Source organism: Apiospora phragmitis (genome assembly GCF_038363925.1).
Source record: "Apiospora phragmitis strain CBS 135458 chromosome Unknown utg000014l:1.0-1827420.0:1.0-1829600.0, whole genome shotgun sequence".
Lineage (NCBI taxonomy): Eukaryota > Fungi > Ascomycota > Sordariomycetes > Amphisphaeriales > Apiosporaceae > Apiospora > Apiospora phragmitis.
Genome location: NW_027117414.1, coordinates 711,885 through 735,725, shown reverse-complemented (window position 1 = coordinate 735,725; position 23,841 = coordinate 711,885). Strand labels below are relative to the sequence as shown.

At 53.5% G+C, this 23,841-nt stretch overlaps 10 protein-coding genes across 10 annotated transcripts; 4 read left to right on the top strand and 6 right to left on the bottom strand.

The window, feature by feature from the left end:
- Positions 1-1,742: 1,742 nt before the first annotated feature.
- PG994_014863 (uncharacterized protein) lies at positions 1,743-3,056 on the bottom strand (the record flags this gene model as incomplete). Its single annotated transcript, XM_066866272.1, has 5 exons — positions 1,743-1,951; positions 2,007-2,087; positions 2,160-2,259; positions 2,329-2,370; positions 2,439-3,056. The coding sequence occupies 5 exons, from the start codon at positions 3,054-3,056 to the stop codon at positions 1,743-1,745; spliced, it is 1,050 nt and encodes a 349-aa protein (XP_066707948.1).
- A 698-nt stretch (positions 3,057-3,754) lies between these two features.
- Positions 3,755-5,051, bottom strand: PG994_014862 (uncharacterized protein; the record flags this gene model as incomplete). Its single annotated transcript, XM_066866271.1, has 2 exons — positions 3,755-4,303; positions 4,428-5,051. The coding sequence occupies 2 exons, from the start codon at positions 5,049-5,051 to the stop codon at positions 3,755-3,757; spliced, it is 1,173 nt and encodes a 390-aa protein (XP_066707947.1).
- A 1,763-nt stretch (positions 5,052-6,814) lies between these two features.
- On the top strand, positions 6,815-8,165 carry PG994_014861 (uncharacterized protein; the record flags this gene model as incomplete). The annotated part of the gene is made up of 2 exons (XM_066866270.1): positions 6,815-7,189; positions 7,251-8,165. The coding sequence occupies 2 exons, from the start codon at positions 6,815-6,817 to the stop codon at positions 8,163-8,165; spliced, it is 1,290 nt and encodes a 429-aa protein (XP_066707946.1).
- A 1,189-nt stretch (positions 8,166-9,354) lies between these two features.
- On the top strand, positions 9,355-10,408 carry PG994_014860 (uncharacterized protein; the record flags this gene model as incomplete). Its single annotated transcript, XM_066866269.1, has 3 exons — positions 9,355-9,681; positions 9,813-9,894; positions 10,017-10,408. 3 exons carry the CDS (start codon positions 9,355-9,357, stop codon positions 10,406-10,408), a joined length of 801 nt encoding a protein of 266 aa, XP_066707945.1.
- A 1,990-nt stretch (positions 10,409-12,398) lies between these two features.
- On the top strand, positions 12,399-12,765 carry PG994_014859 (uncharacterized protein; the record flags this gene model as incomplete). Its single annotated transcript, XM_066866268.1, has 2 exons — positions 12,399-12,591; positions 12,671-12,765. The coding sequence occupies 2 exons, from the start codon at positions 12,399-12,401 to the stop codon at positions 12,763-12,765; spliced, it is 288 nt and encodes a 95-aa protein (XP_066707944.1).
- Positions 12,766-13,375: 610 nt separating this feature from the next.
- On the bottom strand, positions 13,376-15,362 carry PG994_014858 (Flavin-binding monooxygenase-like protein; the record flags this gene model as incomplete). Its single annotated transcript, XM_066866267.1, has 4 exons — positions 13,376-14,073; positions 14,182-14,552; positions 14,609-14,929; positions 14,974-15,362. 4 exons carry the CDS (start codon positions 15,360-15,362, stop codon positions 13,376-13,378), a joined length of 1,779 nt encoding a protein of 592 aa, XP_066707943.1.
- Positions 15,363-16,541: 1,179 nt separating this feature from the next.
- PG994_014857 (uncharacterized protein) lies at positions 16,542-18,492 on the top strand (the record flags this gene model as incomplete). Its single annotated transcript, XM_066866266.1, has 4 exons — positions 16,542-16,882; positions 16,997-17,347; positions 17,454-17,594; positions 17,655-18,492. The coding sequence occupies 4 exons, from the start codon at positions 16,542-16,544 to the stop codon at positions 18,490-18,492; spliced, it is 1,671 nt and encodes a 556-aa protein (XP_066707942.1).
- A 128-nt stretch (positions 18,493-18,620) lies between these two features.
- On the bottom strand, positions 18,621-19,461 carry PG994_014856 (uncharacterized protein; the record flags this gene model as incomplete). Its single annotated transcript, XM_066866265.1, has 2 exons — positions 18,621-19,329; positions 19,433-19,461. The coding sequence occupies 2 exons, from the start codon at positions 19,459-19,461 to the stop codon at positions 18,621-18,623; spliced, it is 738 nt and encodes a 245-aa protein (XP_066707941.1).
- A 403-nt stretch (positions 19,462-19,864) lies between these two features.
- On the bottom strand, positions 19,865-20,922 carry PG994_014855 (uncharacterized protein; the record flags this gene model as incomplete). Its single annotated transcript, XM_066866264.1, has 2 exons — positions 19,865-20,177; positions 20,234-20,922. 2 exons carry the CDS (start codon positions 20,920-20,922, stop codon positions 19,865-19,867), a joined length of 1,002 nt encoding a protein of 333 aa, XP_066707940.1.
- Positions 20,923-21,095: 173 nt separating this feature from the next.
- PG994_014854 (uncharacterized protein) lies at positions 21,096-22,542 on the bottom strand (the record flags this gene model as incomplete). Its single annotated transcript, XM_066866263.1, has 3 exons — positions 21,096-21,517; positions 21,577-21,729; positions 21,825-22,542. The coding sequence occupies 3 exons, from the start codon at positions 22,540-22,542 to the stop codon at positions 21,096-21,098; spliced, it is 1,293 nt and encodes a 430-aa protein (XP_066707939.1).
- Between the last annotated feature and the right edge of the window lie 1,299 nt (positions 22,543-23,841).

Here is a 23,841-nt window from a genome sequence, read left to right as displayed (position 1 = left end):
GCTTATTTCGCGACGCGGAGGCGTCTGACCAACCAGGGTTTGGATGGAAAGGACTCGCCACCGTTCCCCCCCTTGTACTCGAGTCTCGACAAATCTGGCCGTCCCACGATAACCTTTACATTGTCCTACTCGTGTTGGCCTTGAGAACACACGCGTCCCTTCCTATGTGCAGATCTTCCTTTCGTCAATATACCGAAACACAGTATCTCAGAAGATCAGCTAGTCGTAAGATACGGCTCTTGGACACGAGCACACTGAAGCTCAGGACCTTCAACACCAAGATGCCTCAGTACGCCATTATTTCCCATACTTGGGGTATCGACGAAGACGAAGTCACATTCCAGGAGTTGCAGGCGCCAAGCCCCGAGACACCCTTGAAGAAGGGCTACATCAAGATCAAGCGTTTTTGCGAAGTAGCTCGTCACAATGGCTATGGGTGGGCATGGGCTGACACCTGCTGTATCGACAAGCTGAGCAGTGCCGAAATATCAGAGTCGATCTATTCTATGTACGAGTGGTACGGGGAGTCCCATGTGTGCTATGCCTATCTTGAAGACGTACATGAAGTAGCCGATATCAAGGAGTCGCGCTGGTTCACCCGGGGGTGGGATTTACAGGTTAGTATTTTACTCCAACAATCTATAATATACAAGGGGTTTGATACGCCCTTTAACAAGAGCTATCCTGCCAACCGTTATTCCAGCCAGCATGGGCAGGCACTGAACCGTACTCAAATCTTAGGAGCTGTTAGGGTCACTGCATCTGGAGTTTTACAACGAAGACTGGGAAGAGCTCAGTTCGAAACAAGATCTGCGCCATGTCATCTCCACAGTGACAGGCATCCAGTCTATAGCACTTTTTGGGTGCTTCAACCCTAATCGCTATACTGTAGCTATGCGGATGTCATGGGTAGCTTATCGACTCACGACACGAGAAGAGGACATGGCTTACAGCTTACTCGGTCTGTTCAATGTCCATATGCCGTTGATATACGGCGAAGGATCGAAGGATTTCCAGAGGCTGCAGGAAGAGATATTGAAAAGCACTAAGGACCATACGCTCCTAGCATGGAGAACCCAGCCTGAGACAGCTGATGGTATGAGTCTCGACCCAGCTAGCGTGATGGCTAGGTCGTCATGGGACTTCAGGGATGGAGAAGTAGCGATCGGGGGAGGCAAGTGGTTCTACGGAAGTATTCGACCGATTGCCTGGAATCCTTTCAACGTTTTCGAAGCCAACTCCACGTGGCCTGGGCGCCCACATATTGAAGACTGGCTCGGACCCTGAAAGAATGTTCAGGATTCAACGAGATTATACTCGAAATGTTTGTTCGTGTGGGTTTGTTCCCATGTCACAGTACCCAATGTATCAGCCTTTTGCATGGCTGCCGGTATGTTCCCTTAATCCCAATACACAGTAAGTACAGTCGAAATAACATACACACGTAGATCTTACATCGACAAGAGACCATCATCCTGGTCAAAATTGACCGATGAGCTGCTATCACAGGGCTCTCTCGAACTTGAGCTGGCAGGCACCATCGCTTCAACTATTCATCATAACCACAATCTCCATTACATGGACGCGTCCCACACCAGTGCCCCCCTCGACCAGGGTCGCCTCGGGGACCTCCGTCCCCTCTTAGCCCCTGATCACCTGTAAGTCCTCTTGGCCCCCGATCGCCCCTAGTCGCTCGTCAGTCTCAGCACCCTTGGCTTGGTGGATGGAAAAGAAAAATGAAGTTACTTACCTTGGTCCCGGACGGCCACGGCCACTGAGACCTTGTTCACCAGGACGACCAGGCGGGCCACCTGGCCCTTCAGGACCTTCAGGACCTTCAGGACCTTCAGGACCTTCAGGCCCCTGCAGTCCAGGTGATCCAGGTGGTCCAGGCGATCCAGACGATCCAGACGGTCCGGGAATCCCTTGTGGACCCGGCGCGCCCTCACGTCTTCGAGCATCCTGATTAGTGATAGTACACACAGAAAGACGATCATTTCGCGTACCCAGGTGTTCCTGATTGACCCTCGGGTCCAGGGCGACCATCACGGCCGTCTCTTCCGTCTTTTCCTGGTGGTCCAGCAGGTCTGTGATAAGGAGCATGTTAACCCAGTTTCCAGATACCACAATAGCACTTGGCCGGATTGCAATCCACTTACCCCTGTTGGCCTGTTTGTCCGTCTGCACCAAGAGGCCCGACTCGTCCTTGTGGTCCCAATGGGCCAGGCTGTCCTTGTGGCCCCGATGGGCCGGGTTCTCCTACGCACAGTGAGCTGACGGGTTCTTCATCACAAGGGAGTGTTTCTCAAAGTAAAAGGGCAAACGTACCAGGGGCGCCAGCAGGTCCGGATGGACCAGGTTCGCCTCGAGCTACAACACAATTGAAATAAGCAATTCAATCACGACAGGTTTCACCGTGATGATGAGCTATGACTTACGACCTGCAGACCCATGCATCCCTGGTTCACCTGGAGGGCCCTGAGTACCCGGGATTCCTGGGTCACCTGGAGGACCTGGTATCCCCTGAGGTCCTTGAATTCCAACTCCCTACCGCAATTCAGTTTACCTAGTATAACAAGAGAAAGGTCAAGGGGGTATCTCACAGGCGGCCCCTGGAAGCCGCGGTGACCACGAGGCCCGCGGGTTTTACGATATCCACCATATCCACCACGGGGTTTTTGGGGTGAATGATGCGACGATGCGCTCGAATCCTCTTTGGTGCTGCCAGAACGGCACCTACCGCGACACAGGAAATACAGGAGGAGCGAAAGGCATGAGAGACCCAGGACCAAGCCCAGTATCACGACACCCGTGGTCGATATGCCGCCAGATTCCCCAGCAGGGGCAGGGGCAGTGCCGGCCGAGGTCTCGGCTAGTGGAGTTGCAGTGGTGGAGTCCGACTCATCGTTCCCAAGTGATATGGTGGTAGTGCTGGTCAAAGTCGGTCTGGTGATGATCAGAGTGACCAAACTAGGCTGCCGAATAGCTAAAGTTGGTATAGTCAGCCGAGAAGGCTGTGCCGAAATCGTTTCAACTCCATAGGCCATGATAGCCATCTTTAGATAGTTTTATATGTGTTAGAGAGTGGCTATGGCTTTTGGATAACATCTTCTCATCCCCTCAGTGACTACATACTGGGGTGAGTGGGGCGAAGTCGACATCACGGGCCCAGAATCAACATTCATTCAAAAATCTAAGAATTCACAAACTCCAAGATATTTCGAGCACTCGCTACGTATTATGCCGGAGGCCCACGACCGGGCCGAGGCGTCATCGAGCCGTAGACGATTGCTTGGATTCGAGGCTTGGATGCGCTGTCCCGGTGTGACTTCCCATGATTGTTGCTCTCCAATTGGAGTGACATGCAGCAAACCATACATGACAATAAGGCAAGACACCCAAAACGGCTTTGATGTCCCGCATGACAGCCACATATTTTTGACACATCATGCAATCTTCAGCAAATCACGCCGCCACCCGCTGCTCTATGTTGCTGTCGCCATGGTTACTCGAGTGTAACGCCATCATTGGCGAGACTTCCGATTGGCCACCACAACAAGGCTCTCGTCGAAGGGCATGCATGCGTCTATACAGGTTCACAGCGATGCGCGTTTGAATGAGCCTAGGCAATGTCATGAGTTGGGCTCGCATGCCATACACGTGTCATTGGGTTTCAATAATCAATGATAACTGTTCAGAAATAGGGGGTTGGATCCAACCCTGAAGCCAGTCTATAGGCTGCATGCTGTGAGCACTAGGAGGGGACCGGATAGTCTCTAGTACCTTCGGTGCAATGGAGCACAACAATAGACTCGGGTCCCAGAGCGAGCTCAGATCTGGCGCGGGAATCTACACACACCCGTCTCAGCGCGGCAAGTGTAGCCGCGCCACAGGGCCCAGCCATGGTGCCGCTACTCTTCAGTTCCTCCACGGCCGAATGGGATTCCTGGTCGGTCACGACGACGCTCGCGTCCACTCCTTCGCTTAAAACTGGCCAGGCCAGTGTGGACAGGGTGCCGCAGTTCATGCCGTTCATGATGGTGTCGGTGGTCGTCACGTCTGTAGACTCACCAGCTTCGAGAGATGCTTTGAGACACGCCGCCGTGGTGGCCTCCACCGCGATCACCGTCGCGCTCCCGTGCTGTTTCTGGCGTTCAGCCCCTTTGTAGTGCTGCACCACCGCCTGGGCTATGGAGCCCGCACCGCATGGCACGATGGCGTGTGTCGCCGGCTTGCCACCCGTGAGCTCAGGGACCTGTTTCTCGGACTCGGCGAGCATGCTGCTGTAGCCTTCTACGAAGTACTATAGCTTCATATCAGTAGTCTCGTTCCGCTAGGCCGCTGTGCGCGTTGACATTTTCTTCGACTATGGGAAAAGAAGAGAAAAACCCCAACTTTCCCTCATCATAATCATCGCCATTACATACCTTAGGTACAACCTCGTATCCCTCGAGGCCAACGTCGAGCACCAACACGCTCCCTTCCCTCTCCTCAGCATCCTTGCGGATGACGGGGATGGTGTCCTCGTAGCTGCCCTTGACGACGAGGACCTCGGCGCCCTCGCTGCGGATCTTCTGCCGCGTGCCCTCGTTCATGTACCCCGGCACGGAGACGCGCACGGGCAGGCCGAGGTACTTGGCCATGCGCGCGACGGCGCGGCCGCAGTTGCCCTCGGTGCTCGTGACGATGCGGAGGCCGCGGTCCCGCGCGGCGGACCCGAGGTCGGCGACGGACATCGTGGCGGCCGTGGTCACATTCTGCTCCTCGTTGGCTTCCAGGGCCGACAGCACGGCGCGGTATACAGCCCAGGACGCGCCGAGGATCTTGAAGGCGGGCAGGCCGAAGCGATCCGACTCATCTTTGACCAACACGTGGGACAGCCCCAGCGACGCGGCGAGGGAGGGCAGCGTGTGCAGGGTTGTCTCGTTGTAGGAGGGGAGGGACTGGTGGAAGGCGAGGACGGTGGACTCGTCGGTGCCTCTTTCCACGCCGCGGGGTGCCTTGAAAGTGTAATCCCGCGCCACGGGGTTCAAATGGATGAAGGAGGCCATGATGCGGTTGGAGAACGAGAAAGCGAAATTAGCACCTTCAGTTTGCATGTGCCGCTCTCTTGCCAGTTCCCTTATAGACTTGGCCTAATTGCTTTGAATCGAAACAATGACGTATATGGAACCAGAAAAAGTTCGATATGTAAAAGAACAACTACATAGGCTTGGTGGTTTAATAGAAGTATTATTAAACTGCGGCTGCGACGTGCCAAGATTGGGAGGCGTACCACTAGGTAGACATCAAGAATACGCAAACATCCGACCCTCCCTCCCCAGCTCCGGAATCCGGGCCCCGCTTGCGGAACCGAAGATGGCCGAAAGTAGCCTCCACTCTGCCTAGTAGCTCGGGCCGGCTTTCCATCAGATTTGCAATAGCGATTGGTTTCATAGGAACAGCAGGGGGGGTATCAGAGGGAATGGCCCACGCTGGCATGGAACGGGTGTTCGCCCAGCATGTTGGTAAGAACATTTCTTGTGTCTATTGCTTTTGTACAGGTCTGTACACGATCGATCACCGGCTGCGCGATCGCTGATTGGTTATACACATGGTAAATGATACACGGAGTTATCTCCAAGATTGTTCCGGGTACGCGATGCGAGATGGGCCTGTGGTACTGGAGCGACAGCTAACTCGCTGTTGGGCTTTCCAACTCTCTCTCTCTCTCTCTTGGCGTGCACCGGGTTGTCGACCACTTTCGTCTCCGCCTGTCTTCGGCCTCTTTCCGGCCTCTTAGAAGCCCAAGGAATGGATAAAGGCTTTGACTTCGTCCTTTTTGTGGCCCTGATATTTGTTAGATACAGGTCTGGTGAATAGGATCCCTTGTGCTATGGCTCGACTCCTGAGGCTGATACTCATGTAATCCATCACAAGTATTCCAGGAGCATGGCCAGATGTCGAGGGGCAAGTCGCACACTTACCTTTATTACTATATGGCCCGTCACAGAACCAACTCTCACATCTTTGCCTGACAAATTCAGAGCCTGCGCTATATCTTGTTTCAGTGCCTGAAGGCTTCCCTCTGCCTTCTTCAATACAGTGGTATGGCGGGTTCCCTGAGTCAGGCGATGGTATACCGGCAGGCTGTTCAGGTGGGTTCGTCCAACGAAATACGGCAAGTTCGGTACCGGACGCGGCGGCTGCGTTGCGGCTGCGCTGCTCGGCTCGGAAGATGTGGTGGCTATGGGTGCCTGCGATGGTGTCTGGATGGTGGCGGTTGTCAGGGAACGAGCGCAACTGGGTATGGTATTGCGCGCGGCGAATGGTAGCCGGACGGTTGTCGCCGCCCGCAGCGGAGCGAGAGTGAGAGTTCGCCAGGACATGGTGATGGCGGAGAGGGTGGTTGTTGACTTGCCGAGATCTCTGTGTCCGGGTCGTACGAATTCAATCAAGCCGCCTGAACTTTTCCAGCGGCAGCCTTTGGAGAGAATCATGGAGAAAGCAGGGGCCACTGCGCCTGTAGTAAAGTGGACACCCCATTTTGCAGGCGCATCCAGTAGGAAGAGGAGGTGGAGGCTGCTGACTCAACGGCAGATTTTCGGGTTGACTCGCCCTCCGACCTGTCTCCGCCCAAAAAAAGGTTGCTGCGACACGGCCAGCCCCACCAAATAGAGCATTTCTCAACTTTGTGTGCAAAATCGCTTCGCCCCGTGCCCCTCAATTCGCCAAGTTCAGTTTCCTGACTGTAGAGAATTTCGGGCAACGGTGTATCACGGCCTCAATCCACCCGCAAGAATACCGTCAAACCGAACATCCGGACACCGACAATATGGCCGAATACGATTTGATGCCGAAGCTCGTCGGTCACCTTGACCGACACATGATATTTCCCCTGCTCGAGTTTGCCACTGGTCAGATCCCCGAAGACGACGATACCAAGGCCCGCGAGATCATAAAGGCCAAATATGAGCTGCTCAAGACCACCAACATGACCGATTTTGTCGGAAACCTGAAGGCCGAGCTCGAGGACTTGGACGAAGCCCCCGCCGAGTTCAACGACATGCGCCAGAAGGTCTTGACTCGCCTGTCGCAGTTTGAGGAGGACACCAGCAAGATTACCGATCTTCTGGGACGTGAGGAGGTTGTCAACAACCTGCGCAGCGACAAGGTTGCCAACTTGGAGTTCTTGAAGAAGGAGCACGAGGTATGCCACAAATCACGACTCGCGAATCAAGAACCGAGAGGTGCTAATGCGAGAGGTTTAGGTCACGATTGACATGGTGAACGCCCTTTACGAGTTTGGCAACTTCCAGTACAGCTGCGGCAACTACGGCGCTGCCGCCGAGCTGCTGTACCAGTTCCGTGTGCTGTCGACCGATAACGACAAAGTCGCCGCCGCCACCTGGGGAAAGCTTGCTTCCGAGATCCTCATCACAAACTGGGAGGGCGCTGTCGAGGAGCTGACCAAGGTCAAGGAGAGCATTGACTCCAAGCTCTTCAACAACCCCCTGGCCCAGCTCAAGAGCCGCAGCTGGCTCATCCACTGGGCCCTGTTCCCCCTGTTCAACGATGAGGGCTCGCGCGACACCATCCTGGACCTCTTCTTCAGCCCCCCTTTCATCAACACCATCCAGACCAGCTGCCCGTGGGTCCTGAGATACTTGGCCGCTGCCGTCATTACTGGTCGCGGACGGACGCGTAACTCGGGCCAGCACCAGAAGCAGCTGAAGGACATTGTGCGCATTGTCAAGCAGGAAGCCTACGAGTACAGCGACCCGGTCACCGACTTTGTGCGGGCCCTCTACATCGACTTTGACTTCGAGGAGGCCCAGCGCCAGCTGTCGCTCGCCGACGAGCTCCTTCGGGCCGATTTCTTCCTCTTCTCTGCCGCCGACTCGTTCCTCGATGCGGCGCGCCACCTGATCTCGGAGAGCTACTGCAAGATCCACTCGCGTATCGATATCAAGGATCTGAGCACACGCCTGGGCCTGGACCAGGACGAGGGCGAGAAGTGGATTGTTAACCTCATCCGCGACACCCGAGTGGATGCCAAGATCGATTACAAGGAAGGCACAGTTGTGATGAACCACCCCCCGAGCAGCGTGTACCAGCAGGTGATTGAGCGAACAAAGGGCGGCTTCTTCCGCACCCAGGTTTTGAGTGCAGCTGTTGCCCGATAGGATGGGCAGGAGACCGGGGCACGGGAAACCACAATAACAACAACTAGATTCTGATGGTATGTATCCTAATATCATGAGATACAATCATGACCATCATGGTATTTGGTAATGGCATGCATTACGCACGGCGTTTCGGGGAAGGACATGATCAATTGACCGAAAGGCGGTTAGACCTGTACGGATAGCAATTGCTTTGAGAATCACGATACAAACTAACTACTTGCCTACTTCTTTGTGGGGTTTGAGAAAGTGAAAGTAACTCCGGTGGTCGGTTATGTAGTATATTGAATCAGGTTGTGAAGGGCGCTACTGACACGGCCTGACTCGGGACCATGATTGGGCTAATCAGCCCTGTCGTTCGTCTGCTTTACTCGTTTTCTCAACTTTCGCTTCGCAAGCTCTACCGGGCAGGCCCCAGTTGGGCGCAGAGTCTAATTGGGCAGTGGTGGACTGTCACCGTTGGCCGGGGGCTTGTAATTGGCTGGGGGCTTCTGGAGACAGGGCTTCCGTAGGGGTGACGTAGCGATCGGCATTTCCCACCACCTCCTGCAGGGTCCGTGGTTGGCCCAAGTGGGCATGGGCAGCCTCCAAATAAGAACAAATAAGAAACGGTAAGGTCCCCTTTCGCAACTAACTGGACCCTGAAATCCAATGCCAAAAAAAAGTCCCGTGAGGTCAAGTGGTGCTCGCACTGTCGGCAATTCAGTCCACAACTCCCTTCTGTTCCTGTTCCTATTCCTGTTCCTGTTCCATTCCGGCTGCTGCTGTGGTACTCCTCATTGTTCTCCTCCTCGCCTGACCTAATTTAGGCGGCACGTGCTACTACTACGGCTTCCAATCTACTACTCTGCTCACTGCTGACCTCCAAGTCGGCCTTTCCCTGCTCTTCGTGAGCTTCGAGATCCCCCTCTGTCCGCCCCATCTTGCTGTAAACTCTCGTCCAACTGGGAACATGGTTGCATGCACCTCCCATACCATCTCAGCAGCTTCTGAGGGGCCCGATTGATTCTTCTCGGCCAAACTCCTACCTCTCTACCTCGTGCCCTGTATCCGCCTGACTCTTCAAACAAGTACCTGCAACCAAAAGGAAAAAGAACATTGGGACAATAAACACTATCACCAAAGCCCTTTCTCTGTGTTCTTTTAATCTTTTTTACTTCTAACCTACCTTCTTAATAAACTGCCGGGCATGACGATGCAACGCCCCGACGACCACCCGTTGCTCGTAGCTGCTACGAGCCTTGGCCTCTTACCCCCACCCGGCTTCTCCTCCATTGCCATTCCATTGCCGGCGCCGTCGCTCTACCTAAGCCCCTTCACTACGGCTCCGGTGAACCCCTTCGGTCAGCCGGATGACGATGAAGAAGAGTATGAATACTTACCACCTATAATATTACCCCCATCTCGCGCCAGCTCCTCCACCAGGTCTTCGACGGCGCGCAGGCAGCCTGCGCCCCCCGTGGCCAAGGGCGCCTACACCCTGCTTTGTGTCGACGATAATCGCGTGAACCAAAAGGTATGGTAGCACTGTTCATAAGTTCTGATTAATTATATGTGTGGTGGTATACCGGTCGTGGAAGGACAGACTGGCTAACATGGGTGTACTTGGGACAGCTTATCGGCAAACTATGCGAAAAATACGGACAGCCCTGTGAGGTTGCTTCCAACGGACGGGAAGCTGTGGAAATGTACAAATCAGACCCAGAGCGTTTCCGCTGTATCCTGATGGGTAAGTGTCATCCTCTTTTGTGTCCCTTTCATGCTTCCACAGCTCGCAACTCCACACCCAAGCTCGCGGTATAGAAGATGAGGTATACATCTCACAGCATCACCAACTAATAGTGTCATCAGACTCATCGATGCCCGTTCTGAATGGGTTTGATGCCGCACGCGAGATTCGCGCCTTTGAGGAAGAATCGATGCACCCGGACAATGCAGATCGGAAATGCTCTCATAAGCGGCCGACGCGCCGGGCGATCCTGGTTGGAGCTTCGGCGCCCGGAGCCGCGACGCTCAGCTCTCGGTACACAGATGCAGGCTTCGATGTTGTCATGAGCAAGCCATATCACGTGCGCATGATTGTGGATTTACTCTTTGGCGGGCCCGCAACCAACATCGTGAGCCTTTATGGGGGTATTGACGAGAAAGTGCTTGTCGCAGCAGGGTACCCACTGCAGTTGCGACCTTGGTCACCACCGTCCGAAACAAACGTGAGGGATGCGGTCGCCGGGGCAGTGAGATGATGAGACATGTCGACGCCACATGCTTACATTGTTATTCCGAGGCCCTTGTATTAGTACGACATATGTTTTTAAATCGGCCTTGTCGCTAGAGCAGCGAGAGCAAGAGAGAGAGTTTGATCATAGCGCCGGCGTTCTTTGGGATGGATGGGTCATGGGCAGGTTTGGCACGGTATTGGGCTGCATATAAAGGACGTTACGCAAGTATTCTCGGGAGATGCTGATGCTCGATCGGAGGATGGCGTTGCACATGGTTGTTTACATTTTGCTACCTCCGAATGAAGCAAAATAAGTAAGATTGTCATATTGCGCAGGTCTCTCGAGGCTAAGAGCTTGTTGTGGTAGAATATGCGGCGAACCGATGGGCGGCATCTAGCCTGCGGCCTCAAGTACGCGGATGGTGACTGCATGGTTCAATACTCCGGCGCTCTCCAGTAACCTGTAGTATCCCCCCTTCATCCTATGCTTGTGACTCAATATGTTATGCATCTGTAACGATGAGTGTCCCTTGAGCTTCAATCACTTCAATCATGAGTGGCATATACGTTGTATGCCGCTGTCTTGACTATACACTGGTGTCCTCAGCCATCTCTTTGTTTGGAAAGGGCTTCGTAATCTCTCCTAGCATGCCTCCTCAGGGTGAATCGAGTTTCGTACCCCTAATTTTACCTAGGAAACATACCGTATGTGTACAGGAAAGAGCCAAGGGTATTCTCGACATGTGTTACGAAAACCAAGTGTGAAGTGACTCATCCGTTCCCTCCTCACAGCTACATGACGACTCGACTGTTGCCATCCCGTCTTGTTTTTTCCTTCTCCTACCGAGCGAGCCATGGGTTGATTGTATACGGCTTGGTCATTTGACAGCAAACTAGACTAATGAGTGCTGGCTGTGACTGTGGTGTCTGTTTTCATCGTGTTATTGTCAAACTTTACAGGCTTATAAGTGTAAAATATTTCTTCTGTACATGAGTTGATCTACGCACGTAGTTCGAGCCAACATCACGTTAGGGTACGTGTGTCTTTTGCACGCATCGCCTTGGATTATAAAGCAACCCTATTGCTCTTGTCTTTTTTTATTCTTTTCCTTTTCTCAGATGTAGTAAGTCGCATCGTCCGCCATTGGTTTCTTCTAGTCTCGGTATCTTATGACTCTTACTTGTATTAATGATGCGGTCTACTTGAAGTTGTGTGTATTATGGCAACGGTAACGCAGAGTAAAGTCGAGCATGATCGTTGCTTGGAGCAGTACTGGGCCACATTGCAAAACAAAAAGCTTGTCGGCGATTCAGATGCCTTGGAAGCAGACCTCTCCGAAGTGAAAGAAGAGGCAGTCCTAAAAGCAGGTACACACCCGGGGGTCAAGCACGACTTAAGCTCTGACCTGAGGCCCACGAGGGGTATCGTCACCCAGACCCGGGGCTGTCCGATGACCTTGAAAGCAGTTGCGGAATCGAGTACACCCGGGAGGTGCCAAAGGTAAATCAACGCGCCGAAGTCGAATAAAACTTGAGCACTTCTAACCCGAGACTCGCTAAGGGCTCGTCGTCGTCAATTCTTCTTCCCAACAAATCACCCCGTCGACTGAGATCTTAATTTGCCCTTTCCCTTCAACTTTTCTCCCATCAACATCAAGAACACCACTCCGAGAAGAAAGCAACCGCAACACCATCGACAAGTCCAGCCACATCATATCAGCTGAAAGGTCCATTGAATAGCAAGAAGATCAAATCGCAATTTGTCATCCAAAAACGCACAATCGACCAACGCCGGCCAGACCGGGATCATGGCTTCGTCGACAAACAACGCCGCGCCTGCCGCCGTCGCGAATCGCCCTCAATTTCTTTGTAGCGGTTGTATAGACTGGGTCGCTTGCCCATACGTAAAGTTGGGATGTGACTGCTACTACTGCAGCGAATGTCTTACGGCTCTCGTTGGGGCAAGCCTGCATGGTGGAACCTTCCCAGCCAGCTGCTGCCATCTCCCCATAGACATGGACCGCCTGATTGTCCAGGCACTCGTCGGGCCCGTCCTCATCCAACGACACGACCAAAGACTCCAGGAGCAGCAGGCAGTGGTCGACGCTCCGCGCACCGCCGCCGAGGAAAGCGACGCCGAAGCCGTTCAGGCTCTGGCTCGCGAGCAGGGCTGGGCCGAGTGTAGTCGCTGCGGTCGGATCATCGACCGTATTTATGGATGCAACCATATAACGTAAAACTCCCAAACATATCCTGTTTCTTCTTCTTCTTTTTCTTCTTCTCCTAGTCCTCCTCGCCTTCGTCTCCTTCTTCCTTTTATACATCGACATTCCCCGACCAGTGGAAATCGTGGCACTGACCAGTATCATGACGGGGGTGTAGGTGTCTATGTTCATATGAGTTCTGCTACGCCTGTGGAGGTGAATGGTGCACCTGCTCCTGCGGTTGGGCTGTCGGAGGCCACGCCCACGGCGACCATCAGGCAGGAGACCACAATCCCAACGAGAATAACGGACAAGGTTTAGATGAGGGCATACTGGAAGCATTCAGAAACAGAGCTCGCATGGCTGTCAGGAACAGGGACAGGGATGCTGACTTACCTATGCGTGTGGTTCATGCTCTGGACAATGGCCAATAAAAGGGATAGACGCATTTGGATCCGCATCAGTCGTCGGCGCCGCGTCTACCGGGGTCCCCCAAGTCAGTCGCCCCGGTGCACTATCAGCACGCGGTGCTAGTCCGGCTTTCCGGTCCATTACATACAGTGTGAGTGAGCTCGTGGATCTGAACACAACCGGAACGAATTTTGAGCACACCAGAATAAATTTAAATTCATAGAGGGGACTATTGAAACGCACATCGACAAAAGCCTGCCATCACCACTGTACTTCCATGTGACTGCTGGTTTATTCCAGCTTGTTAACAGCTAATTGTTTGCTGGAACAACAATAGCGTTTCGTCTTTCGCGCTCAAAGGCACAAGGAGTAAGGGGCTAGTATTCCATCAAACCCTCCTCCAGTGCCGTGATCTGCAACGCCAGGTACCGGCCGTAGTACCGGCAAAGGGCGAGGTTGCCCCCCATGAACCAGAAGCCCGGGTGGCCGCTCCGGCGCCACATGGTCCTCCACTCGCCCTCCTCGTCGAAGCCCCACACGTCCTTCAGGGATGCCGCCACGTCGGGCCCGAGGATCTCCTCGGCCTGGGTGCGCATGTTCTTGTAGCCCGTGGCGAAGACGATCTCTTCGGCCGCGAGGCGCGACCCGTCTGCGAAGAGCAGGCCGTCGGGCAGCACCTCGGCGATCTCCTGCCCCTGCTTGATCTTGACCCGGCCGTCGATGATGAGCTGGCTGCAGCCGACGTCGATGTAGTAGCCGCCGCCGCGCTGGAAGTACTTGAAGAAGAGGCCGGCGCTGTCCGGCCCGCTGTCCAGCTTGAAGCCGGCCCTGGTGAGGCCCTCGAGGGTCGCGCGGTCGTTCTCCATCGACAGCGCCGCGACCTGCTGCTGACACGCCTTGTGGACCGGCCGCGGGATACTCCAGAGGATGAGATCCGCGTCGTCCACGGGGGGCTTGCCTTCGGAGTAAAGGGCGGACAGGCCGATGTCTACGATGGAATCTGACGAAACGACGCAAGTTGACGATCTCTGGACCATTGTCACGTCATAGCCGTTTTCGTATAGATCTTGGGCGACTAGTCACACGAAATCAGTACAGCACGAGACAAGTGATTCGAAAATTGATACTCAAAGCCCCTATCGGGTGTCGAGGGTAAAAGGGGAACACCAAGATAGAAACTTACTGTCATGTCCTGAATTGCAGGATCCGACGACAACGGCGCGTTTCCCCCCTGAATTAGGATTGGCTCCCGGGAACTCTGAGCTGTGGCATAAACGCCCTCCGAAGTTTTCCATCCCCTTGATGGTGGGGAAGTTCTTCTTGCCCGAATGGCCAGTCGCCTGAATGATGTGGCGAGGATGAAAGGTGCGACTTTCTATCTTGTCACCGACCTGGCGCTCGACCGTGACCGTCCAGTGTTTCTTCTCCGCATCCCACTTGGCCGAGGTCATACTCGTCCGGGTCCAGACGTTCAGCTCCAAAAGCATGGCGTAGGCTTCAAAGAACTCTGCGAGCTTGTCCTTGGGGTGAAGACGGGCCAGTGCGACGGGAAGTCTATATAGGGCATGTGGTCAAACCAAACCGGATCGTGCAGTATCAGCTGTTTGTACCTCTGCCGCCAATTATCCCCGATCCGGGCCTCTCGGTCGATGACGAGAGACTCGACGTTCAGCATCTTCAGATGGGCAGCTGAAGTCAGGCCCCCCTGGCCGGCGCCAATGATCAGGACGGCGGGTTCCGAATCTTGGAAGCTGGACTGCGCATCGCGGGCTTCTTTCCAGTTGTTGGCGCCGCGGCTGCCCCGGTTCTCGTCGCCCTTGGGGCGGTTGCGCCCCGGGGCGATTCGAAGCCGTTTAATTCCCGTAGCGCTGTGTAGACAGCAAAGGCCTTCCAGCTCCCATCCTGCGGGATCAGCCGCACATATCCTTGACCTGTGCCGGCTTCTGTCACTATCTTCAGAGCGAAGGCAACACACTTCGACTTGCCATATGCATCAATCGGTGCGATGGCAGGAGAGAAATGTGGTGCTGATCTGTCGATGGTGGCTTGTTTCAAGCTTTTGCCATTGGCAGCGAGGTATTTGCGGATCTTATCTTTACCCTGGAGGCCACGCAGGTCCCATGAGAGACCCAGATGGTCGCGCCAGTGACCATCTTCCACAAAAAGGTCCGCAAGAGCCTGGTAGTCTTGGCTTTCTAGATGCTTTTTGAAGTACTTGATGAACTCGTCGGCAACCTGACCAACCTCTACGGAAGCGGGAAATTCGGTCCGGGGAAATTCAGCTGGCACGACATTAAACGAATCGGGTTCATAGCGGTTGCTCGGGGGGGTTTTCAGAGTACCGTTCACTTGAACTGCAACCATGTTTCAAGCGATGTCCGGTGATACTAGGGCAGCAGCACTATGATATACAATGCAAGGAAGGTTGAGTCAGGACTTTAGGCAGTAGGCTGTTGTCACACAAGGGAAAGAGACAGAATGCTAGCGGCGAAGGACCGCAGCTTCTTCTTACTTAAGTATGCAGCCCTGCATCACATCGAAAGAGCAGAGGCAAGTGACCGGTTCAGTTAGTTGGAGATGGGAGGCCGGACACGCAACACTGCATTGTCCCAGGCTTGGAAAAGATGCATGAGATGATCAGCTCTATGCAGAAGGGTTACCTATGGTGGCGGCAACTAATGCGGGCTGCAGTGGTAGCATGTTTGAAGACGGGCGTACGCCGCATACCCTAAGGATTAGTCAATATCCGGCTTGCGGGGTTGGTCCTTTCGATTAGAGTTTGGGGTAGAATTAGGAGAGTTAAGGGACGTTGACAGCTGTTCTACCACTCCACTGCGATCTACTCGAGTGGGTGCAGTAGCAGCAGCAGCAACCAGGCAGCAGAACCCCCTCCCGCCCCTATGTATCTCCGCAGGTTGAGGAGGTCATGACATGGGCTCTGCAGTCTCCTGCAGAAGTCTCTAGTCGCCGTCACCGCTCCCCCCTTTTTCGCCTCGAGTTGACCCGGCGGCTTGAACCTTGTTCGACATCGGCTCGATCACGCACGCATCTTGCTACCGGGCCCCGTCTCGGGGACAACCGCAAAATCGGGATTTCCTGAAAAGGGATCTCCGTTACCGCAGCACGGCATATCAATTGAGGGAATCATATAGAATCCATGAAGATAGGGGCGTATGCGCGATAATCACAAGGACGTAGTTCAGCCAAGTCAAGCTAAGCCCCAATCTGATTAGCTTTGTCAGTCCGCCATCCATCCGGGTTTGCCTGCAAGCAGGCAGAGGCTCAACATTATTCCTCGGGATTCTCGATATGACGCTCAGGAGAGATCCAGAAGTGGACCATGGGCACCACATCAGCGTCAACGGCTTACAAAGCTGCTCGTGCACCTGCCTGCCAGCCATAGGCATGCCATACGATACACCGCCTGTCCATGTATCGTGTCTTGTCTGTATAAAGAGCCGTTGGGCAGAGCCATGCCCATCTCCCGAGAGATTCTTGCTTACGAGGTAGAACCATCTTCCAACCCGCACTCGTCACGTCACGATGGCTACCATGTCAGAGACAACTACAGTCGTCGAGCTTACCCCGCTCCCCGCACTCAATAACCACCCCGGGTCGACCCCCACAGCAACAACAGCGGGGTTGTCTTCGTCGGACGCGGGGACGGCGCCGCTCGGCTCAGCTCGGCGACGCATCTTTGATGTGGCGCCGGCCAATATCCTGAGCAAGGCCCCGCGGACGCTCATCACTACTCTCATCATATGTGCCAATCTTGTCCAGTTCATCTCCAACTTCGTCACCATTGCGGCGGGGACCACCTTCACCCGCGAATTCGGGCGGAAGTCGGGCCCCGGGCAAGCGAACTGGATGCCGGCCTCTTACAGGTACTTACTTTGGTTTCCTACGCATTGTGTATTATTTATGATCAAGCAAACATAAAAAGTGAACAAGAAAACAAACAAATTGCTGACCGAGGTTATTGGAAATTTCTCCCACAGCTTGACCCAAGGCGCCTTCGTCCTGATCAGCGGCCGCCTGGGCGCCGTCTACGGCCACCAGCGCATCCTCCTGCTGGGCGGCGCCATCATCGCCGTCTTCTCGTTGGCCAACGCGTTCTGCGGGACGTACGAGAGCTTCGTTGCGGTGCGCGCCCTGACGGGCGTCGGCGGCGGGCTCGTCATGCCCAACGCCGTCGCCATGATCACCATCATGCTGCCCCCCGGCCGGTCGCGCAACGTCACCATGGGCTTCTTCGCGTCGTCCGCGCCCATCGGCGGCTGGCTCGGGGCCCTGTTCGCCGGCGTCTTCGCGACGTCGCGGGGCGAGTGGATGTGGCTGTTCATCTTCATGTAAGTACCGGTAATATTCTTCTTTCTCTTCTCTTGAAGCAGTGAGAAGAGCCCGGTTCGTTGCTTTAGTCATGCAAGATACTGACTAGCGTTGATATATTCCTAGAGCTGCTCTTGGCTTGTTGGTGTTCGGGGGACTCGCGTTCCTCTTGCCTAAAGAACAGCCGATCGATAAAGGGGGCAAGATTGACTACATGGGTGCGTGCCTGGGCCTAGGAAGCCTCCTGCTTTTCAATTTTTGCTGGAAGTGAGTCTGCCGCCCCAAACTTTCTAATACGTTTCACACCCGCTAATTCATATTGTGTAGTCAAGCACCATCAGTGGGCTGGAAAACGCCTTACGAGATCGTTTCCTTGGTCATATCACTGGCCTTATTTGCGTCGTTCCTCCTCTGGGAGAAGTTTGTAGCCACTGAAGCCGTGATGCCCCTGGACATATTCCGCACCCCTACCTTCACAGCCTTGGTCTTCGTTGTGCTGCTGAGCTACATGAGCTTCGGCATCTCGCTCTGGTACATGATCTCCTGGCTGCAGGAGCTCCGGGGCTGGAGCGTTATGCAGACCGCGGTGGGCTGGATCCCTTTCGCCGTGGGCGCCATCGTCGCCGTGGGGCTGGCCGCGTGGCTGATCCCCCGCATGGCGGCGCAATGGATCATGGCCATCGGCATCGGCGTCATGGTGGTCTCGAACCTGCTCCTGGCCACTATGCCCGTGCAGCAAACGTACTGGGCGCAAACATTCCCAGCAATAGTCGTCGGTAGCATCTGTCCCGATTTCGTCTACGTCGCTGCCCAGATCATCGCGAGCAACAGCGTAAGCCGGAAGCAGCAAGGCGTCGCCGGGAGTCTCATAGGCACGTTGAACCTCTACGGCAACAGTCTCGGCCTTGGTTTCGCTGGCACTATCGAGACGGAACTCACGAAGGGCCAAGTTGACCCGGTCAAGGGGTATCGGGCAGCGCTCTACTTTGGCGCCGCTCTAGCAGTGGCGGGGCTTTTGATTGATCTTGCCTTTGTCAGAATGCCCAAGGACGAAAGAGAGGGATGGGGTACAGATACAGAAGGCGAGACGAATCAAGATGAGCCTGGTGTTAGTGGTCACGCCACTGGTGTGCACAGAGAAGCGCCAGTAGGCAGTCTCGCATGAGAAACCCTCAGGTATTGTGTAATCATAACTGCCAAGGTACTATACTGTAGTGAGGGTTGACTGCCACTTTCTGGCTTCTTCATGAGCCATCTTACTCTTGCTAGGGCATTGAGAGGTTCGATTCAGGCTTAGGACGAAGTGCCGAGGACCTGCGCAAACGTTGGCCCCATTGCATTGCCCTTCGAGTCTGTCTGGGTAGCCTGTGTAGCAAACGCCAAGAATACACCCTGCCAACCCTCAACCTCACCACTGCCTGCTTTGAAATTGAAGATCATGCCACCGTCTTGATAGACTCCGTTCTCCTTGGCGAAGTGGCCGGTGTCTCCTTGGTTCATGTGGATATCGTGGATGCCGTCACCATCGTTGCCGTCGTACTTGCTGCCGAACAGGTACATGTCGGCTTTCTGCTCGACCGCAGCATTGAGAATCGGGTTCAAGAAGTCGAGGATGTCGTTGTCCGGGCCATTCTTATTGTAGGGGAGAATGCGGCCCTGCTGGGGTTTGACGAGCTGGCTTCGGTAATAGTCAAGTCCTAGGCCATCAGCGGTGTGGTCGGTGATGGCTTGATAGCCCGGCTTCAGCTGGGACAGTTTCTGGATTACCGGGTGGGCCTTGTCGAAGGATGCGACATCCCAGAAGACGATGCGAGAGTCTTGGTCCTTGGACTTGACGTCAACTGCGCAGTCAAGATCTGATTCTTGGCCATCAGTAAAGGTGATGTGGCCATGATCATTGTCCTGCTCGGTAGGCTCCCATTTGGTGGCCGTGCCCCGCCAGACTCCGTATCTGAGATGGGCATCGTGGGCTGGCTGTAGGGTAGTAGTAGGTGCGATGTGACTAAAGAACGCAAGCGTTTCAAAATCATGCCCGACAAAGAGAACGAGAGCTGGTGTTGGTCTGATGCGTCGGTATTTATATCACAAGTGAGTCAGTCAGCTACAGGTTCAAGATCATGTACTGATGTGACATCATGTAAGATATGCCGGTCATACTACCTACCTAGGCTTTGCAGGTCTTACCAGGGCAATTGGTACGACATCAAACATGAATGGAAGGGGCCACCAAGGCGAGCTGAACCAACCAGACTCGACTGTGCCCTGTTCGCAAGTTCAATTTGATACCTACATTAGCTATGCATGTATGTACCTGTAACCTAGCCTGTTTCTAAATCAAAACGCCTAGCTGAATCCAGGTATTCGAGTGCTCTCCATAGGACGATCTATGGCGGTGAGTGGCTAGCTACTTAGCTATGCCAATGGAATAAGTCAATAAGCTTGCAAAACGTCCAACCTCCATTTGCAAAGTGAAGGTTTGCTGTACGACGTTCAAAATGGGGCGGAAACCTCACCAGCCTCGATTGCGACAACCGTTTTCACATCTGTCGTCGTTCCTCGTCTCTCTGATCCACCGCGACTTTCTCGATCAGAATCTCCGCAGCCCAGCCGGGCAACCATCTCAACGAGTATGCCTGGAGGGCGTGTGGGAGATACCCGATCACGTTGGACCGGCCGCAACCGACCCTCGACAGCGCAGCTCTCGCCATCGTCTTCGCGTGAGGCATAGCAAACGAGGCGGCCGCCGAGGTATGCGACACATCCGTCACAGCTCCTACTCGAATGCCCAGGATTTCCACATCGTGTTTCCCGATGCGCATCTCGCGCGCCACTATAGTTGAGAGGCCCATTCTGCGCAGTGAATTAGCAAAGTCCTGCGAGAAGCGCTTGATATATCTATAACTTACAGCGAGACCTTGCTTGAAGCGTAAGGCGCGAGGTATGGAATTCCAAGGTCAGACAGAGAGCCAATATTTATTATCAAAGCGGGACTGTTCCTCCTCAGAAGCGGAATTGATCGGCTCATCAACTGCATCGGGAAGAGCAGGTTCAGACAGACATTTGACGTGATCTGTTGCTCCGGATAGCGGTCCAGAGGCTCGAACGTGGGGCTTCGAGGACCACCGCCGGCATTATTGATGAGCACCGTCAGGTTGAGGTCCTCGAGCGATAAGATGATGGCGTCGAAGTCGACACACTTCTCGCCCCTTGTGGCCGCCTCCTTCTGATGACAATTCCCGCATGCGACACGCTCGGCGTCCGCGATCAGTATGCGGAACTCTTGTGCCGGAAACGCTTTCCGCAAGCCTTCAACAACTTTGGTACACTTCTCTTTGTTCCTTCCATGAACAACGACATTGAACCCTCCCTCGGCCAGCTCGTATACGAGATTCTCTCCTATCCCATTGGTGCCTCCGGTGACCAATGCCCATGCAGGTCTACCACCGGTGTTGTGCAGATAGCGTGGCAGCTTTGATGGTTTCAAATACAAGGCAACAAAATCGAGTACATTGTACATATAGTAACTGGTCACCAAGACGCCAATGGTCTTCAGAGTCACGTCTAAACTCGGGATAAGATCGTTCAATAGACTCATGTTGAAGTGGTGCTCGATGAATGTTACTCTTCGTCATGAAAGAAGGGCGAATTCATTATTTCTAGAAATTGCGGCCCCCCTCAACCACAGCTGTACCACAGCTGTGCCACTGTGCCGCATTGATGTACCGAACGAGGCATGACGCAACTTGGCGGGGTAGAGTGAAGTATCATTCATTCACACATCTCATCGCTCCCCTCTATCGTCAGTGATTTAAGTTCAGAAGAGGTACGAGGCGGTGCCACCTCATCCAAGATCTTATCGATTCTTGCCCAGCCTCCGAAGTCGAAACTCTCATCGCCTGGGACACTGGCCTCTTCATTCGGTGTAGGATTGAATAACCTGTCGAAGTCTTCCCAGTCACTCGAATCGTACGAGCCATCAGGAGAACAACCGCCTACGACAATAATGTTCTTCCCGGGACTTATCAGGAAGGCCTCAAAGGGCTCATTAAGATTCCTGGGACGAGGTAAGTCGATGGCAAGGCATCTTTTGGCTGCTTTTGCTAGCTCGTCCGCACACGCATTACCTTCCAAACCCACATGCCCGGGTACCCAGCAAAGTCGAACCAGCACGCCCAAGGCTCCGAGGTTATCTAGAGCCTGTTGGATGATTTGCATGATTTTGGCGGTTTTCTCATCCTTCGCCGGCCACCATCGATATGGCGCTTGATCCAGGTCAGACCTTCGGCCCAGTCGGTGAGTATGTATACACTTGGTAACACCTCTTCACCCCCAGAAGCATCAGGACTTTGCAGGTAAGGGCCTGACGCGTCAGACACAGGAACATGAACGTAGAGCTGGGTCTCTATATAGGCAATTCGGAGGGCCATTGCAATGGCAAACAACTCGGTATGGTATGTTTTGCATGCCCCAAAAAATCCGTAAGTGCAGTCAACCCACGGCTGGTGGCTTCCAAGAAGCCGTTGGAAGTAACAGATGATGCAAATACGGGTTTATAATAAGGTCGGGATTCGCAGGAGCCGTCAGTCCAGAATACAAGCCTTGGTCGCTTCTGAATGCTCTCAGGGTTCATGAGCCTACTGGCTCTCTGCACAACAGCCCATTCATCCTGACACTCAAGGGCAGGAGATTGAGTCTCGTCGGTATCGCTGTTGGGATCCGTGTGCAGAGCTTCGGCCTTTGCTTGTATGGCTCGCAACACTCTTTCGCTCTTCTTGCCTTTTTTCTTAGAGAGTACCTTCTCCACGCGGAACCCTTTCGCTTTCAAAGGGCCGGGAGTCTTTAATTTGGCGTTTCCTGATGTGGGAGTCGACAGTGTAGGTGATCGCAGAAAGTGCCTTGGGCGCTCCGGTAGCTTGGTCAACGTTTTCACGTCGGACTCAATCTCATTGATGAGATTCTCATACATCTCATCTATAGGTGTAGTTAGGATCACTTCCGGTGCTTGGTGATCTGCTGCTTCTTCCGAGGTCAAACCAGCATCCGCACCAGAATCTGAACTAGAAACCGATTCAGAATCCGAACCCAAACTCTCTTCGCTTTCGGAGGTGGAATCAGATATCTCCTGGTCATTGTTGTCTGTCATATTTGTATCAGACTGGCCTTCGCTACCAGGCACACCATGATCGGGAAGCAGCATCTCTTGAGGAACGTCCATCATGACAGAGCATGTGGCAAGATTGTTCGCATGGACCTTGTGTGGAGGCTAGGTATAATTTAGAAATGGCTTTTAGGTAAATCACAGGTGCGGTAATAAGCTTGTCGCACCTTCTCAGTTCGTTTGCGAGAACCTGCTAGACATCATAAGGTTTTGGCATAACCAAGGTCTTTTCCCCTAGGGGTCCAGCGGAATGTCCAAGTCCCCCCTATATCGTCGATAGAATTTATATTGGTACCAGGTGGTTCCCCCTATTTAAAGTACTCTCCCAGTGGTTCACCAAAAACGGGGGGCATTCGTTAATGCTACGAATAGTGAACTTTTTACCTTTAAAACTTCTATCGGCTGAAACAATATGGTATTAATTTCTTTTTATTCTTTCGTAAATACGTTAATTATAGTAGTGAGCATATCTCTGTACATGTATCGGAGACATCACCACCAATAACACTACCAAGATTCAGGACGACAACGACTTACTATTATACCTTGACGCAATAGTATACTCATAAACAAATTACGGTAGTCTCTTCAGTTGCTAGCTGCGAAGGTGCAATCTAGCGGCAGCATATCATCACTCCTCGACACGAGAAGGCTCGATGCTCTCACCTGTCACATTTTTAAGTGGCAGGAGCCAACATCACATTAGCATCTTACAAGACATTTGGTTGGCATTTGATCGTTAAAAAGGAAGCTAGTAATATCTATCTATTGCTCGTGTTCAACAAATCCTTGGACTGTCCCCGACTACGAGTAGATATAAACGATGTACTGGGGGGAAAACAAGGACCCTAACACGATACACAAGGCAACCGATTCCGCTAAAGGAAAAAAATAGACTCAGGGTATCAATCATCAAATATCGGGGAGAAACCGACTAGTCAAAACCCTTCAGGCCCTGTATAACCAGCCAAGCCAAGCCACTCATCAGGCATTGCATATATACGTCATACAAACCTGTCTGAATAGCCCTGCAATGGGTATAAATCAAAAGACCACCAATTATGTCCCGCCGTCTTGGAATACCCTCATCTTAGAATGAATGGGTATCTGGGTCGTTCATCAATCATCAGTAAGGAAATTCGTGCAACGATAAGGCAATACCGTCGATCAGGACATCTAAGGCGCTGGGAAATCGGACCATCCGCCGCGGCTGATGTGGTCGTATGAGATCATCAAAGCTGTGCGGCGGAACCATATTCGTATGCAGGTATATGAGGTGAGAGGATCTGAAACCAAGCAGCGAATGTAGGGGGTTCGATCCCCAAAATCAAAAGAAAAAGAACGCCGCAACACCGT